The 16,142-nt window shown below is 44.4% G+C and overlaps 1 protein-coding gene across 1 annotated transcript; it reads right to left on the bottom strand.

The window, feature by feature from the left end:
* Positions 1–545: 545 nt before the first annotated feature.
* LOC120359092 lies at positions 546–1,109 on the bottom strand. Its single transcript, XM_039455403.1, has one exon. The coding sequence runs from the start codon at positions 1,107–1,109 to the stop codon at positions 546–548; it is 564 nt and encodes a 187-aa protein (XP_039311337.1).
* Positions 1,110–16,142: the final 15,033 nt, after the last annotated feature.

Here is a 16,142-nt window from a genome sequence, read left to right as displayed (position 1 = left end):
TCTCTCTCTCTCTCTCTCTCTCTGTCACTTTAATTATGTTACATTTAACTTGTCAAATTTCGATCTGTCATCCGGTCGTCAAATATCGGGATGACCGTAAAATCTTCAAGTAAGTTTACATTATTATAATAAATGTACGCTCGAAAATAATAAAATTTAATGCAAATTAGATTACTTAAATGTACACTTGCAAGTTAAAAGTAGCACTTTTAAAACGCACAAAAAGGAAAGGAGAAAGAGAGAGAGAGAGAGAGAGAGAGAGAGACGGGGGAGAAGGGGGGCTTTAAACAAGTTTAAGCACGGTCATTCACGCACACGGCAATCAGCTTATTGTTTCCACGATGTGACAGTTCAATTTAAATTTGTCCTTTATCCATATCTATCCCTCGAAGTTGTTTCATATTTTACCACATTTACACTATTTACTCTGCACTTGATTGATAAACGCGGAACTACGCGACGAACCGATCGATCAACTTTATTAATTACTACTCTAATCACTACAATCATTTGATTGCGTTAAAATTACTCGAAGAAACACGTGTTTACGTTACGATGTGTTGTGCGCCGGCCGATAACACGTGGTACCTCTTGAGCACCTGTTCGCCTACGTTAAATGTGACTTCGCGCCTGTGCCGATTATAATACTTAGATTGCCGCTCTTGCGCGGCTTCCAAGTTTTCCGCGACCCACTCCCGTAACGCGCCCATCTTCCCCATATGTTCGCGCCACTCGACGGGGTTCGCTTCCTCTATCTCGACACCGACGTCGTCCTGTTCGCGATGCAAGCCGACCGGTAGCGGTTCTCGGCCGTAATTAAGAAAGGCGGGGGTAGCTTGTAGAGACGTATGGTGTGCGGAATTGTACGCGAATCGAAACTCATTAATGTGGACGTCCCACTCGCGGTGATCTCGCTCCACAAACGCAGTGATCATAGTCTTTAGGACGCGATTTACTCGCTCCACCGGGTTTGCCTGCGGGTGATAAGGTGGCACCGTCGTATGATATATCCTATACTGCTCCGACATCGCGCGCAAGTCTCTATTCAGGAACTCCGTTCCGTTGTCCGTCAGCAATACACGCGGCGCGCCCCAACGGAAAATCACCATCTCCTCAATCGCCTCTCTAATCCGTCAACCGGTAGCCTTACGAAGTGGACAGCACTCTATCCACTTCGTAAATAAGTCCTGCATTACGAGTAAGTAGGCGTGACCGGATTTACTTGTCGGCAACGGTCCCATGATATCCGCGGCAACCACCGTCCACGGCGACTCTATCACGCGCTGCCCCATCAATCCGGCCGGTACGTCTTGCTCCACCTTTACTCTCTGACATACGCCGCAATGTTTAACGTAATTCGCGATATCCCTTAGCATGCGCGGCCAGTGATATCTCGTCGCGATACGCTGATAGGTCTTCTCGACCCCCAAATGACCGGCATGCGGTGGATCGTGATTCTCCCTAATCACCGCACGGCGCGCCTCTCTCGGCAACACGCGTTTCCACCGATCGCGATCTTCCACGACCTCCGCCATCAAGCGCGACTTTCTAAAATACATCTCGCCGTTGAACATTCGCCATTCTGGGTAACGTCGCGGGTGACGTGCTATCTCCTCGACCTTCGAGTTGTACCACGCGTCATTCGTCACGACCGCAGCGCAAAAATCCGTTTCTTCGTCCTCGTATAATCTCGAAAGTGCATCCGGCACGTGGTGCATCGCACCCTTTCTATGTTCGATCACGCAATCATATTCGAGGAGCTCGAGTGCCCACCGCGCCAGACGACCAGTCGGGTTTTTTAAATTATGTAGCCACCGGAGACTACTATGGTCCGTTATAATTATAAACCGATATCCTTCTAAATAGGGACGAAACTTTTTGACAGCCCACACGATAGCCAGACATTCCAATTCCGTGGTGGAATATTTTCTTTCCGCGTCCGATAATGCGCGGCTTGCGTAGGCAATTACATGTTCCGCGTCCCCGTTTTTCTGTGCTAACACCGCGCCTAATCCTACTGAACTTGCATCTGTTTGCAGCAAAAATGGTAAATCGAAATCCGGACACGATAGCGTGGGTGGGGTGGTCAAACAGAATTTAATTGACTCAAAAGCTTGCTTTTGAGTCTCCCCCCACACCCAAGAGCGATTCTTCTTCAAAAGACTCGTAAGCGGTTCCATCCGCGTCGCGCACTGCGGTATAAAGCGCCTATACCAGGACGCCATTCCTATGAAACGACGTAATTGTTTAACGTTTCGCGGCGGAGGATACTGAACAATAGCGGCGGTCTTCTCTGGATCGACCGTTAACTCTTCGCTTTGCACGAAAAAACCCAGATACTTTACTTGAGATCGACAGAATTTACTTTTCTCCGGGTTAATCGTGAGCCCCGCATCTCTAATACGCGCAAATACTTTGCCCAATCACGTAAGATGTCCTTCAAAAGTCCGCGTCACGACAACGATATCGTCGAGATACGCAAAAGCGTGCGGTTCCATCTCCGGACCTATTAAACGATCTAAAAGCCTCTGAAACGTTGCGGGCGCTCCCGTTAGGCCATACGGCATCCGCGTAAATTGAAAAAGTCCCTTACCCGGTACCGTAAACGCGGTGTACTCTTTACTATCTTTCTCTAACGGAATCTGTAAGTAAGCTTGGCTAAGGTCGATGGTCGAAATGTAACCGGCTGGCCGAATACCCTGGCCTTATCCAAAATCGCGTTCATATATGGTAAGAGGTACGCGTCTTTCTTCGATACTTCGTTAAACCGGCGAAAATCTAAACAAAAGCGATACGTGTTGTTCGGTTTCTTAATCATGACGATGGGCGTCGACCATGGGCTATTCGAGGGCTCGATAATACCGGACTCAAGCATCGAATCGACCTCCGCATAGATCGCTTCTTGTACCCTAGGCGACACGGGATAATAACGCTGTTTAATGGGCGCGTGCCCGCCGACATCTATACGGTGTTCCGTCAGCGACGTCGCTCCGAGTTTCGCGGGAACGTCCGATATCTCCGACGCTAAAAATTCCGATAACCGCGCGCTCTCCTCAGCCGACAGCTCCCTTAATCCGCCCTGCGGCGTTGCGCGTTTGCGAGCAGTAGACGTCCCCTCCTCTCTTGGTGGGGGCACCACGATATCGGCCGCTTCGTTAGGCGTCGAATCTCGTAAGCTGCCCCTCCGCTTGGTGGGGTCTTCCCCCGTCCCCTGCTCGGGCCCAGTACCTCCTTGCGCGAGCGCTGCCGACAGCGAGCTTGTGGTCTCGATTTCCAGGGGATATTGTCGCGTGATATCATCCGCGAATCCCCAGGTACTTCCCGCAAAATCAACCATAACACCGAAGGCTGTCAGAAAGTCCATACCCAATATACACGGTAACGCTAACGTCTGCAACGCGTACACGCTCAAGGTACGCGTGCGATTTTCAATTTCGAGCGGTACCTCGACCTCCCCCCTCACTCGCGTCGTCTGGCTGGTCGCAGTCGTCACGCGGCGGTCCCTAGCCCGACGAAACCGATATCCCAACGATTGCACTAATTCAATAGCGGCCGGACCTAAAAACGTACGACTCGACCCGGAATCCAATAGAGCGCAAATCTCATTACCCGATATTTTAACACGAACAAAGGAGAGGCATGATTCCCTCGCCCCGAACGAATTACAAACAAAATCGGCGCGTACCGGTATCACGGCATTATCGGGGGATGCATTGCCAGGAGTCGTGTTTTCCCTCTTCTCCGACTCCCTTAGGCGTTTCCCGCACAATCTGGGCACGTACGCAACGTCACTCCCGCCTTGCCGCACCGATAGCAGTGCGTACGCAGAGCGGATTTACAGTCCCGCACAAAGTGGCCGGTCCGATCGCAATTCCAGCATTTGCCGGGATTGCTACGGGGCACGCTTGTAGACGGGGTGGCGGTCGAGGAACCAGCCACGGCGGTGGCTGACGGCGCGGTTGTCGCAGCGTCGCCGCGAGTCTTCGCCTTTTTCCCCCTCCCCGCGCGCGACGATCCACTACTTTCATCTAGGCCCGATATCTCTAATGCCGCCAGAGTATCACTTGATTTTCCTCCGCGTCCCCCCTCTTTTGAAGGATGATAAGCTAGATCGGGAAATAATGATCGCTCCGGCGGTGGAGGTGCTCGATAACTTAAGGCTGCCCGACAACAACTTTCCGCTCGCGCCGCCAATAATTCGAGTGAATCTAAATCGGTGACCGAATCGCGCGGCACCATGGTCTGCAAGCGCGGCAACATGTGGCGGTGCGTAACCGATCTTCTCCTCCTCACTCCAGGGGGGTGAGAGACGGTCAAAAAGCGCATTTAGACACGTTAAGTAGTCCACGACCGTTTCGCGCTCGCCCTGGGTACGCCGCATAATTTCATCCCGCAAGGCAAACTGGAAGTCAGGATCCCCGAATCGCGCACGCCACGCCGCCTTGAACGTAACCCACGTCGTCAACTTCGTGCGCTTAGCACGGAACCAGTGAAGCGCGACACCCGATAGGAAGAACGGTAGGCATCGCAAGATGTCGGTATCCTCGACCGGTATCAACTCGCGACCCTCCTCAATTCGTAACAAAAAAGTTTCCGCGTCCTCCCCTCGCGCGCCGGAAAACTTTAGATTCCAACGCCGCATGATGTTGTAGGCGGCGGCCGCGTCGCTCGATCCCGGTGGTCGACGTCCCCCGCCTCCCCCGGATGCGTGCACGCTCGCCAACGGCCTCATCGCGGCCTCGAAGGGACTGTCCGGTCGCGGTACCTCCCCCTCGGGGAGATTTAAGTGTCCGAAATCCGGTAGCCCCGGTGCGACCCCCGCGCCGACGAACGATTCGCCGACGCGCGTAGTCCGCATGTGGCGCAATAATCTTAACGCGAGCGCGGATTGAGAACCCTCGATTGAGAGCCCCTGTTCCTCAAGCGCGGCAATTAATTGTTCGAGGGTGGCGGTAAAAATCCACTCGTCGTCGTACTTAGTTGAACTCATTTTCCAGCGATGTTATCCCCCCTCGCAATTGACGGATTTCCATGCGCGCAATTGTACGGCGATATCTCACGAAACGATAACGATAGCCAAAGCGAAAATAAACGGTCACTCAAAGCGTATTCTAAAATTCCAAAATATTTGCGACACTCGAACGCGCAAACACGGCACGACACTTCGACCGTACGCCCTCCCTCTAAATTCCTCGGCGTGTTTACTTCCACGCCAAGCACTATAATCGGCACTGAGCAGCAAATTCCACCGTCGCGAAATAATATTCGCAAATATTCACCGATCAAACAAGACGGACTGTTTATGGCCTTGCTCGCCGATATCAAGTCACAAGATCGTAAATAATAATGTCAATCGTGAATTCTCAAAATCGCAACTCACAGCTTGAGAAGCAACATTCACACGCAAGAATCAAGACGATACCAAAAGCGAACAAAAATTAGTTACAAAAGACGGTTAATATGGTCTCGAGAAATTTTGATATTGTTTGTCAATGGTTAGCGGTGTCAAACAATTGAAAGTTGAAATTGGCTTGCAATAAGTTATCAAAATTCTAGCGAGAACAGGAAAGTACAAAAAAAACTCAGACAGGAAGCACACAACACTTACTCAGGAAAAACAAAAAAAGTTACTCACTCTCAACATAGAATCCCTCGCCGGCCCGAAATTCCTCCGATAACACGCAGAAAAAGAAATGTTTAGTTGCTACGCCCGTGTCTCCCGAAGACCGTAGAAAGAAATTTGTACTGGCGCGCCCCACGTTGGGCGCCAATTTTTGTCACGTATTTTTATCCCACGCCGGAGAGCAGCGGCGGAATACGCGATCAAACACCGGAATTACGCGCGAGACACGCGTGAGCGACGATATAACCAATAGATACCACCAATCGCGAATTTGGGCGCCAGACGCGATTATACCGGTCGCGTCGCCGGGTACACTATTTAACGCTAGACGCGAAGGCACACCACGCGATAGCTTCTCAGAACGAAACACGAAATCGTCGCTCGCACGCGGCCAGCTAGCTCCTCTAACCGGTAGAGGGGCGGGGTAGCGGAGACAGGGACGAAGCGGCTCTCTTACTGGAGGAGACGGGTAGGCGAGAAATCAAGCAAGATCAGGCCGATATAACAGACAGAAATAACATGTATTGTAGCATATGACAGAGACAGAGTAGAGCCAAACGCGAAGGAATTATCAGTCGAAGCAAGCAAAGAACGGAAAAGATGAAGAGAGTTGACGAAAACGAATAAGCGGAACGCGAAAATTTTCTTAAATACTACAATGCTTACGCTAGCGGCGCGAACAACGGCGGTTGGTCCCGCGCGGAACGAGACAGCCAATCACGCGCGCTCGGAACAGCGCGGCGAGAACACACTCGTCGAACTTTCGCTAACGGACAGTAATTAACTCAAAAGCAATACAACCAAAGATACCCGGTGACGGCAATGCCGTCGTCGCGGTCACGATGCACAATTCTCTCGAAGACGCGCGACACGACAACGCACCGATAACGCGGGCGGTCGTGTGATCACGGCCGTAACACGACTCGCGCACGTGCGCGAGGGCTTTGCGGCTTTCCGGGAAGCCGGTCGTCCGCGAGCTTCTACGGCGGGACAGCCAACGTACACGCGGCAGCCGACAGCTTGGTGCCTCGACAAGGTCTCACGCTTGAGGTGGAGAGTCGACCAAACACTAAAAAGGTGCGTTCTATCGCCACGCGGCGGACGCACCTGCACACTAACCCAATGGCTCCAGCTCAGAGCGCGAGTCAGCCGGCACCGGCAGCTCGTGGCTTTACACCGTCTCTAGAGGGTCACCTCGACGACGATCCTGTCCTCCGTTGGTCCCGTGGACGTCTCCGCAGGAATCGCCAGGCCGGGCACAGTTCCGATAGCCAAAATCCGGTAGCTCGCTCGCCGATAACTCTCGCTCGATTCGTCCCGCACGCGCTCAGTTCGCCGGGTCGCACGCAAAAGCCGAGAGGATCGCGCTCGATACGCGATCGATGAGCGCTACTCCTCCTACAGGGTGCGCGATATCCTTGCGCCTAGCGGCGCGGCCTATCTGCGGCCGCCCTTATCTAGCCGTGACGTCACGGCAGCGCAGTGTCGGGTCTCCGCAGGTGTCGTGCGGTCCCCGTCGGCATCCGATATCCTCGTCGCTCTCGTCGTCCTCGCGGACGACAGCAGCAGAGATTTCCCGCGACGATTCTTCGCCGCTACCCTTCTCGACGGACAGCCGGCATTCGACGGCCCTTGTCCTGGCCGTTCGTCCGCCCTGGCCTGTCCCTCGGCTGCGCCAATTGCGAGCCTCTTTTGCGTGGCGCATATCTGTCACCACGTCGAGTCTCGTCCTTCTCTCCGCCGTCGGTTTTCCGTGCGCCGGCCCTGGACGATCGCCTTCTCCTTGTCCTGCTGCTGCCCATCCTCCTCGCTGCTGCTGGTCCTTAGGCGACGTTTGTCGAGGTGCCCGCGGATACATGAAATAAGCCGCGAATAAATAAATGAAATCAATACGCGCCGCAGTCCCGCCGGAGATTTCGCTCTCTCGCTGAGTGCCCGACCCGGTTTTACGCCTCCTTGCGCTATGCTCAGGCGGAGGACGAAGTGGCGAGGCAGATAAAACTGCCACGTCACAATATATATATGTATATATATATATATATATATATATATATGTATATATATACAGGGTGACCCATTTTAACTTAGGCAGCCAAATAACTCAAAAAATAAGCACACTACAAAAAACAGATCCAAAGTTTTCTAATCATTCTCCGCGCAAAAAATTTTTAAAAAGTCGAATTGTAGCACTATACCAAGAAGTCCAAGAAAATTAAAACAACAATTACAACGGCAAAAGAATAACGTAACTTCTGCGAAAAAAATCTCTTTGGAAGAATATTACGAAGCGACAGACACATTTCTACCTCCAGAAATTGCAAATTTTGTAAAAATTTAAGTACGACTTAATAGTTATAAGTCAGCCAAAGATCAAAAATTATATCCGCTTCCATTTAAAAAGTTTTGTCTAAATTTGTTGTTTTGCGGGGGAAGTAGGGCTTACAATGCTTTTTCAAAAAAATTTATCGTTTCCAACGTCAGAACCTTGCAACGCATGATTGAACATTGGGAATTTGCTCCAGGTTTGCATGATTTCATTTTTGATGCTTTGAAGAAAAAATTAGAATCTTCTTCGTCACCTCTGGACAAATATTGCATTCTATGCATTGATGAAGCATCTATAAAAGCAAATCTGTATTACAATATAAGCCGGGAAGAAGTCATTGGATTTAAAGACTTGGGTGATGGCAATAAATTATATCTTCTAGCATGTAATACTGCAGTTTTAATGATCAGAGGGGTTTGCAATAATTGGAAACAACATTTGGCTTATTTCTTTCTCAATTCCACATTTCCTGCTAGGAAATTAACAATCATTATTCCTCAAACAATTGCAAAACTGCAAAAAGCGAGGTTTAAAGTACTCGCGTTTGTCTCAGATATGGGAGGAAATTTTAAACAAACCGCTGAATATCTAGGGGCAATAGACAATAATCCATGGTTTTTTGTTAATAATGAGCTAATTGCACATTTTTTTGATTTACCTCATATAATTAAAGTTGTCAGGAATAATTTCCATGATAATTTTATTGAATATGATTCTAAAACGATTTCTTGGGAGTGCATTAATTATTTATTTCAACAAGATCAAACTAGAGCATTTCAACTTGCACCTAAACTCACTGATAAACATTTAAAATTTTCAAACTTTAAAAAAATGAAAGTATACTTGGCTACGCAAATATTGAGTTCTACAGTGAGTAGTAGCTTGAGGAAAATAGTAATTTCTGGAGCTTTCAAATCTGAGAATATGAAAATTGCACTTACAACAGCAGATTTTATCCAAAATATGAACAATTTCTTTGATCTATTTAATTCATCTTCAGTTCAACATCCATATCAATTTAAACAAGCTTTTCGAGGAATATCAATTAGAATTTCTTTTAAAAATAAAGGACTATTTATCTAAATTAATAATATTTAATAAAGCTGGTGTTAATGTTTTGTTACGTCCTGCGTAGTAACAATTCTTTTCTTTCGAGCGGATATACCGTTGTTCGACAGAAAGATACGCATAAACTCCCCCACCAAACGCTAGAGCTAGGAAGTCGATAAATACAATTACGTAGCCCTTTCGGCTCCCAGAAACTCAACACTCACACCACAATAAATCGCTTTAAAAATTGTCATTTCCCGCAGTTCGCTAATGAGTCATCTGCGTTTTTATCGAGAAGCCTACTTTAAGTAGACGGCGTTCTTTGACACTTGACACATATCCGGTTGGCAAAGCGTTAAAGACAAAGAGCCTTATTAAACGGAAACTTGTAGAAAAGCGCATAGGCGTTACAATAAATAAAATCGGTGCGCACGACCCTAAGAATCATTGGCCAAAACTAGTATAAATAAGCAGCCTTCCTAAGCAGGAGGTCATTCTTTCATTTCATTTCATCCGTCGCACAGTCCGTAGCATCTCACATGCTCGAGTCGGTGCGATCGGATCTTCATTAACACTCATTGTCAGTTATTTGGTTGGCAACAAGTTCTGCCAGTGCTAAGTGCCAAGACATTTAGTAGAAATTTTTACAAGTGCCCTCTTCTTGCAAGTATCATGGGACTAGACATTCTCCACACGATGGGCAACCAACAACTTGTTGATCACTACCATCAAACAGTAAGTCCACATTCCGCTTCTTCCCTTTCATTTACCCTTTTATATAAGCACCTACCTTTTCTCTCTCGCAAAGGTTTTTCTTCCATATATTAGTACATTTATAAGTATTAAGAATTAGTACTCTCTTCCCTAAGTCCACTTCCTTTACTATTTTCTTTCTTTATTCTTCCTCTTACAAGGAGAATACCCCAATTGCCAACCGAGTTTTTTAATGATGCTTTGGTGTGGTGGTAGATTAGGAAAATATAAGATTACGCCTCCAATATTAGCCGTAGATACGCAGCCGTTTTCGAGAATGTGAAATTGGCGAGCACGTTATCTACCTTAAATTTAAAAGTTCAATCGTAGCATTTCGTTAGCCGCGCGACGAACGCACTGGACTCACAACCCAAAGATCATGCGTTCGAGCCTCGGCACTGTTCTTTTTTTTTTAAATTACTTTTTATTCTAAACGTCAATTATTTTACTTATTAATAATTAATTATTAACATTGTTTATTATCTAAAATAAAAGAAATAATTAAATTTGTTTAAAAATATATTAAAAATTTAGGAAACATAATATATGATTTTACAATATTATAATTGAGGTCACAATATAAAATGTTTGAAATTTTATTTTTAAACATGAATTATTTCTCCAAATAGTTTTCTAAATTTTTAATATATTTTTAAACGAATTTAATTATTTCTTTTATTTTAGGTAATAAACAATGTTAATAATTAATTATTAATAAGTGAAATAATTGACGTTTAGAATAAAAAATAATTAAAAAAAAAAAAAACAGTGCCGAGGCTCGAACGCATGATCTTTGGGTTGTGAGTCCAGTGCGTTCGTCGCGCGGCTAACGAAATGCTACAATTGAACCTTTAAATTTAAGGTATATAACGTGCTCGCCAATTTCACATTCTCGAAAACGGCTGCGTATCTACGGCTAATATTGGAGGCGTAATCTTATACTTTCCTAATCTACCACCACACCAAAGCTCATTAAAAAACTCGGTTGGCAGTTGGGGTATTCTCCTTGTTAGCCAGATTGAATTAAATTTATTCAATTCAATTCTAAAGAGTTCCTTTTTTACCTCTTCTCTTTTTTTTGGATTAGATCAAATTATTTCGATTCGATTCAAACGAATTTTTCCCACTTCTTTCCCTTCTCGAGTAAACCTTAAAATTTTAATTATACTGTTTCATCCAAATAACCAGAGAGAAACGGTTCCTCATTGCTGTTACGTCCAGAATTCTCGAAATAAGTCTCTTGGGTCGGTTGGCAAGTAGAGACTTAGGGAAATAATTCGAGCGAGGTAGGAAGGACGGAACAGGCCTAATCTCTCGCACACATGTCTCCGGGCGAGTGCGACGAGTCGAATGCGTCAGGTGAGTCAGAATGTAGGTCAGGTCTCGAGAATGACGACCTATGACTCCTATTCAGACTCTTGTATTCGTGTAGTCCTTATTTTGCGTAAACGAATTGAATCGCTTTTACACGGGATCGGACTAAGTGCAATTTTATCGGAGCGGGAATTAGAGGTGATTGAAATAAAGAAAAATGACTGAAATTAAGAATTACAATTTATTTTAACATAATAAAAGAAATAACCAATTACAATGATAGGTGATGACTAAAATAATAATTATTAATTTACAAATAACATTTTTGTTAGTAGAAAACATGTATAATAAAAAGAAGAAAAATCTTATGATCTTAATAAAAAATGTAATTATAACTTAAATTTTAATTGGTTACATTTGTGCTTAACGAGATATAAATGTGCATGTGTGGGTGTACATTGTGATCAGGTGATTCTTAGCTATACAGGTAGGCTTTGAAGCGAGTCGAAGATTTCTTCCAATTCATTGACTACTCTTCGATTCGTTTCGAAATTTTTGTTTACTATATTCTCTATTTGTTCGGGAGTAAATAATGAGTAGGAATGCGGGTTTTCTTGAGGAGACTCTAACGCGAGGGAGTATGGATCTTCCGGGGGTCTTCGAACAGGTGAATCGAGATTACGATGAAAAAAATCGGGGGAAGGTGTAGGAGGAAAGTCGGTGGCAGAAAAGGTTGAATCCCGAGGAGATGCTAAGGGCTCTGCAAAGGGATCGAAGGTAGAAGAAGGTGACCCTGGTGATTGTTTAGAATCTGTTTCTACAGTAGATCCAGGGGAGTAAGAGGGGGAGGGATAACGACAGGGGGAAAGAGACAATGATTCGGGGGACGGATTTGAGACTGGTGGAGATGAATCGGTCGGTTCGCCGGAAGTTCTTAAATTAATTAGAGCGTTAGGCAAAACAGAATTTTCTGCTCGCAGATGGTTCAATTTTCCGTAGAGCGATAACGATGCGCCAAGCTTCCGGAGCTTCTTATTTCGACGACTCCGACAGTTCTTAATAGCTTTTTGCGTTTTCCACTCAGGGACACGATTACGCACTAGAATGAATTTAAAAATTAAGGCTACGTTCTCTCTTTCTGGTAAAAGGAAATAAAATCTAGATCGTATCTACTCAAAAGAAAGGAAAAGAAAGAGTTTTAATTATGAAAAGAAGAGAATTCTTTGTTCCTGATGGAGGTGAAGAGAGTTGAGGATTCAATCGAAAGAAAATTCGATTGTATCCTGCGGAAGGAAAAGAGAGTTGCGGATTCAATCGAAAGAGCATTCAATTGTATCCTGCAGGAAGTAAAAGAATTGCGGATTCAATCGAAAGAGAATTCGATTGTATCCTGCGGAAGTAAAGAATTGCGGATTCAATCGAAAAAGAATTCGATTGTATCCTGCAGGAAGTAAAAGAATTGCGGATTCAATCGAAGGAGAATTCGATTGTATCCTGCAGGAAGTAAAAGGATTGCGGATTCAATCGAAAGAGAATTCGATTGTATCCTGCAGGAAGTAAAAGAATTGCGGATTCAATCGAAAGAGAATTCGATTGTATCCTGCAGGAAGTGAAAAAATTGCGGATTCAATCGAAAGAGAATTCGATTGTATCCTGCGGAAAGTAAAGAATTGCGGATTCAATCGAAAAAGAATTCGATTGTATCCTGCAGGAAGTAAAAGAATTGCGGATTCAATCGAAGGAGAATTCGATTGTATCCTGCAGGAAGTAAAAGAATTGCGGATTCAATCGAAAGAGAATTTGATTGTATCCTGCGGAGAAAAAAAAGAGAGTTGCGGATTCAATCGAAAGAGCATTCGATTGTATCCTGCAGGCAGTAAAAGGATTGCGGATTCAATCGAAAGAGAATTCGATTGTATCCTGCAAAAAGTAAAAGAATTGCGGATTCAATCGAAAGAGAATTCGATTGTATCCTGCAGGAAGTGAAAGAATTGCAGATTCAATCGAAAGAGAATTTGATTGTATACTGCGGAAAGTAAAGAGAGTGAGAGTAATAGAGGGAGGAAAGGAAGGGTGGTGCAATAATACTGAGTATATAAGTGTTTTGAAAAATATAATAAATATCTTATTAGAGAGAGAAGGTAGTCTTATGAAGAGTAAAAATAAAAATATAATAATAATGGACGGCTGAGACTTACTGTTGAGTGAAGTTTTGAAGGTGCGAACGATTTGGTGGTTGGCGGAGCGGATTCAGCTTACAACGGCGGACGGTTGGTCGACGGTTGGCACTCAGAGTGTTCGGATCTCACAATGCCGCGTCAAATTTAAGTACGATAAATACGAATCCGAACGTCACAAACTCGGACATATAATGTCACGGAATGTGCACCGGATCGAACTAGAGTGAATCGCGAACGAAAAATGAGCGATTGATCAGAATGAAAAAGGTGCGGTATGTGCTCGTAAGTGACTGTAAATGACTGTAAGTAAGTAAGTGCTCGCGAGCTCCGAAGCTCCTTCCTTTTATACCTGATTCTGCCTATGGTTTCTATGGGATTTTAATCCGCAGGTGTACCGTCTCTTATTATTGCCCACGCCCTACCTATTAATTGCGCGACAAGTGTTTCGAGTCAGTGGGGTCAATCATCCGCGTTTCAACGACAGCAAACTGCTGTCAGAAATAGGACAGAAACTGTTGGCATTTAATTCCAACAGAAATCGAGCACCGTGTGCTAACAAGACCTAACGGCACACTGGCGGCAAGAAATGAGCAGAATCTATGCGACAATCTGACAGCAGATTGGCAGCAATACGCGAACACGCCGTGCTGCCAGCATTTAATGTCAGATAGGCAATAAAATTGAAGCAAGACCTGCACAACAATCTGACGGCAGATTGTTAGCACAAATTGAGCACCCCGTGCTAACAGGATTTGACGTCATGCTGGCAGCAAAAATCAAGCAAACTGTGCTGTTTTCGTATTTATCCGCATTGTATTGAGATTTCTATTTGCATCTGCCTGCATATATAAATAATTAAAACTCGTTTCTGGCTATGGTCTGACTAACAAAAATTGTAACGACCTGACTTTTCCACGCACGGGGCAGCGTGACTTCGGCGGACGAGGACGCGAAGAGGTCGCCAAGAGAACTAGACGTTCGTTGATGGTGAACAAAGCGTAGTTTATTTCGAGTTCAGTATAATACAAAACAGTAGCGTTCTGGACGCGATGCGCGGACGGACAAATGGCGGTGACGCTCAGACGGATGCAACGAAAACTTATTTCTACGCGCGGACGGACAACGAAATTATAACACGCGAACGGACGGACGGAAAATAGAACGCGGATGCCGAAAACGAAAATTATTGAACGCGTATTATTTACAGGTTGCGGTGTTATGTACACGCACCGGCATAAATGGTGTCTCTCCGCGCTGACGTTCGGCTGCCGACACACGCGAGCTACGCGAGGCGCGCACGTATGTGTTTCGTTAAAGTTACTAGATTTATAAAGTACCGCAATTATTCCGCCATTTTAGCTCCAATATGCGGCACATTTAAAACGTGCATATGTGTATAAATGTATTTAAATAAGAAAGAAAATCATAAATTATATAAATTAATTCTATTTACAATGGTTCTTATTCACATATGATTTTATTGCAACGCTTTTACTACTATATGTGTTCAATATGCGTTATATATGCGTATTCTATATGCGTTAATATTAATATATTTCTTTTTCAGGTAAAATGGATGCGTGCTATAATAAATGTTTTGATAAGTTTAAAAACATTATTGTGGCATGATGGCACAAAGTCTGTACAACAATTATTTAAAAACATTTCAATAAAGTCTAAAGGTTTTAATTTATTCGAAATTAGGCATGTTTTTAAACGTTTAATATTGTTTTATTTCTCAGAGTACAACAATAACACAACAGATCTAACGCATCTCACAGTGTCTCACGATAAATAATTGCACTTAATGTATAGATACATACATTATGAAAGTGTGCACTCTTTACACTTTCCGACGCCATTTGGCTCCAAATCCTTATACATTGAGTCTTATGAATTGCGGTACTTTATTAATCTAGTGACTTTACGGACGAAGCAATCGATTTGTTTATCGACCAATTGGATTGAATAAGCTAAGCGATAATAGGTTAGGTTTCCTGTCAAATTCAACTCTACAAACAGATTATCTGCTTTGACTGGCTTGAACTTCTTGGCAATCTGCATTATGAAATTTACTACTAGTATTACTTAAATCTATAGTTCCGTATGTTGCACAGATATACTATGAGAAATAAAAGTTCTCTACTTAACATGAAAAACAAAAAGCAAGACACTGCCATCTGATGGTGAAGTGAGAAATTAAATGAACTGTACAAGGGAGTAAGGGGGTCTTCAGGAGAGAGAACATAGAATCTTATTTATGCAGCCAATAACCATTAACTTATGCTGAAACCGATAAAGTTCATTATTAGGATTTCAATACTTCTGTTTACCGAGGTCTCGATAAACAGTAGCCTTGAAATTCTAGTATTGAACTTCACCGGATTCTGCATAAATTAATTGTTATTACCTGCATAAACCGTTGCTCTGCATTGTTGGAGAGATCAGTTCATCAATGCTACCACATGAAAATCGAGTGATCAGATGCTCACTCTTACCAACTTACATCAAGGCAGTTTTCTGATTGGGCATTTTAACTCCCACTTTCAAGTGGGCCCCACTTTTTCCGTGTTACTGGAAACCGCTATATTAGTTTCACCCCCGTGGTATGCTGTAGACGTCATGTACATACACTATAGATTTTCAGTAAGTGAATTTTGAAACGCAGCCCTTTGCATTATCTACTCTCTAAAACTGAATCAGTGAAATTTTACTAATTTACAGTGCTATACTTATAATTGTGTCATCAATGAATATTCACTATTTTTCAGTGATACATTACTGACAATGAATAAAATGCTTATAAGTATATAGTAATACCCCGTCAGCCAAACGTGAACGAACAGATCATTCGGAGAGTCTGCTATCAATTTCTGTTGCTAGAAAGGTAACAGAT

Source organism: Solenopsis invicta, chromosome 12 (assembly GCF_016802725.1).
Source record: "Solenopsis invicta isolate M01_SB chromosome 12, UNIL_Sinv_3.0, whole genome shotgun sequence".
Taxonomy (NCBI): Eukaryota; Metazoa; Arthropoda; class Insecta; order Hymenoptera; family Formicidae; genus Solenopsis; species Solenopsis invicta.
This window is presented reverse-complemented; position numbering and strand designations above follow the sequence as displayed.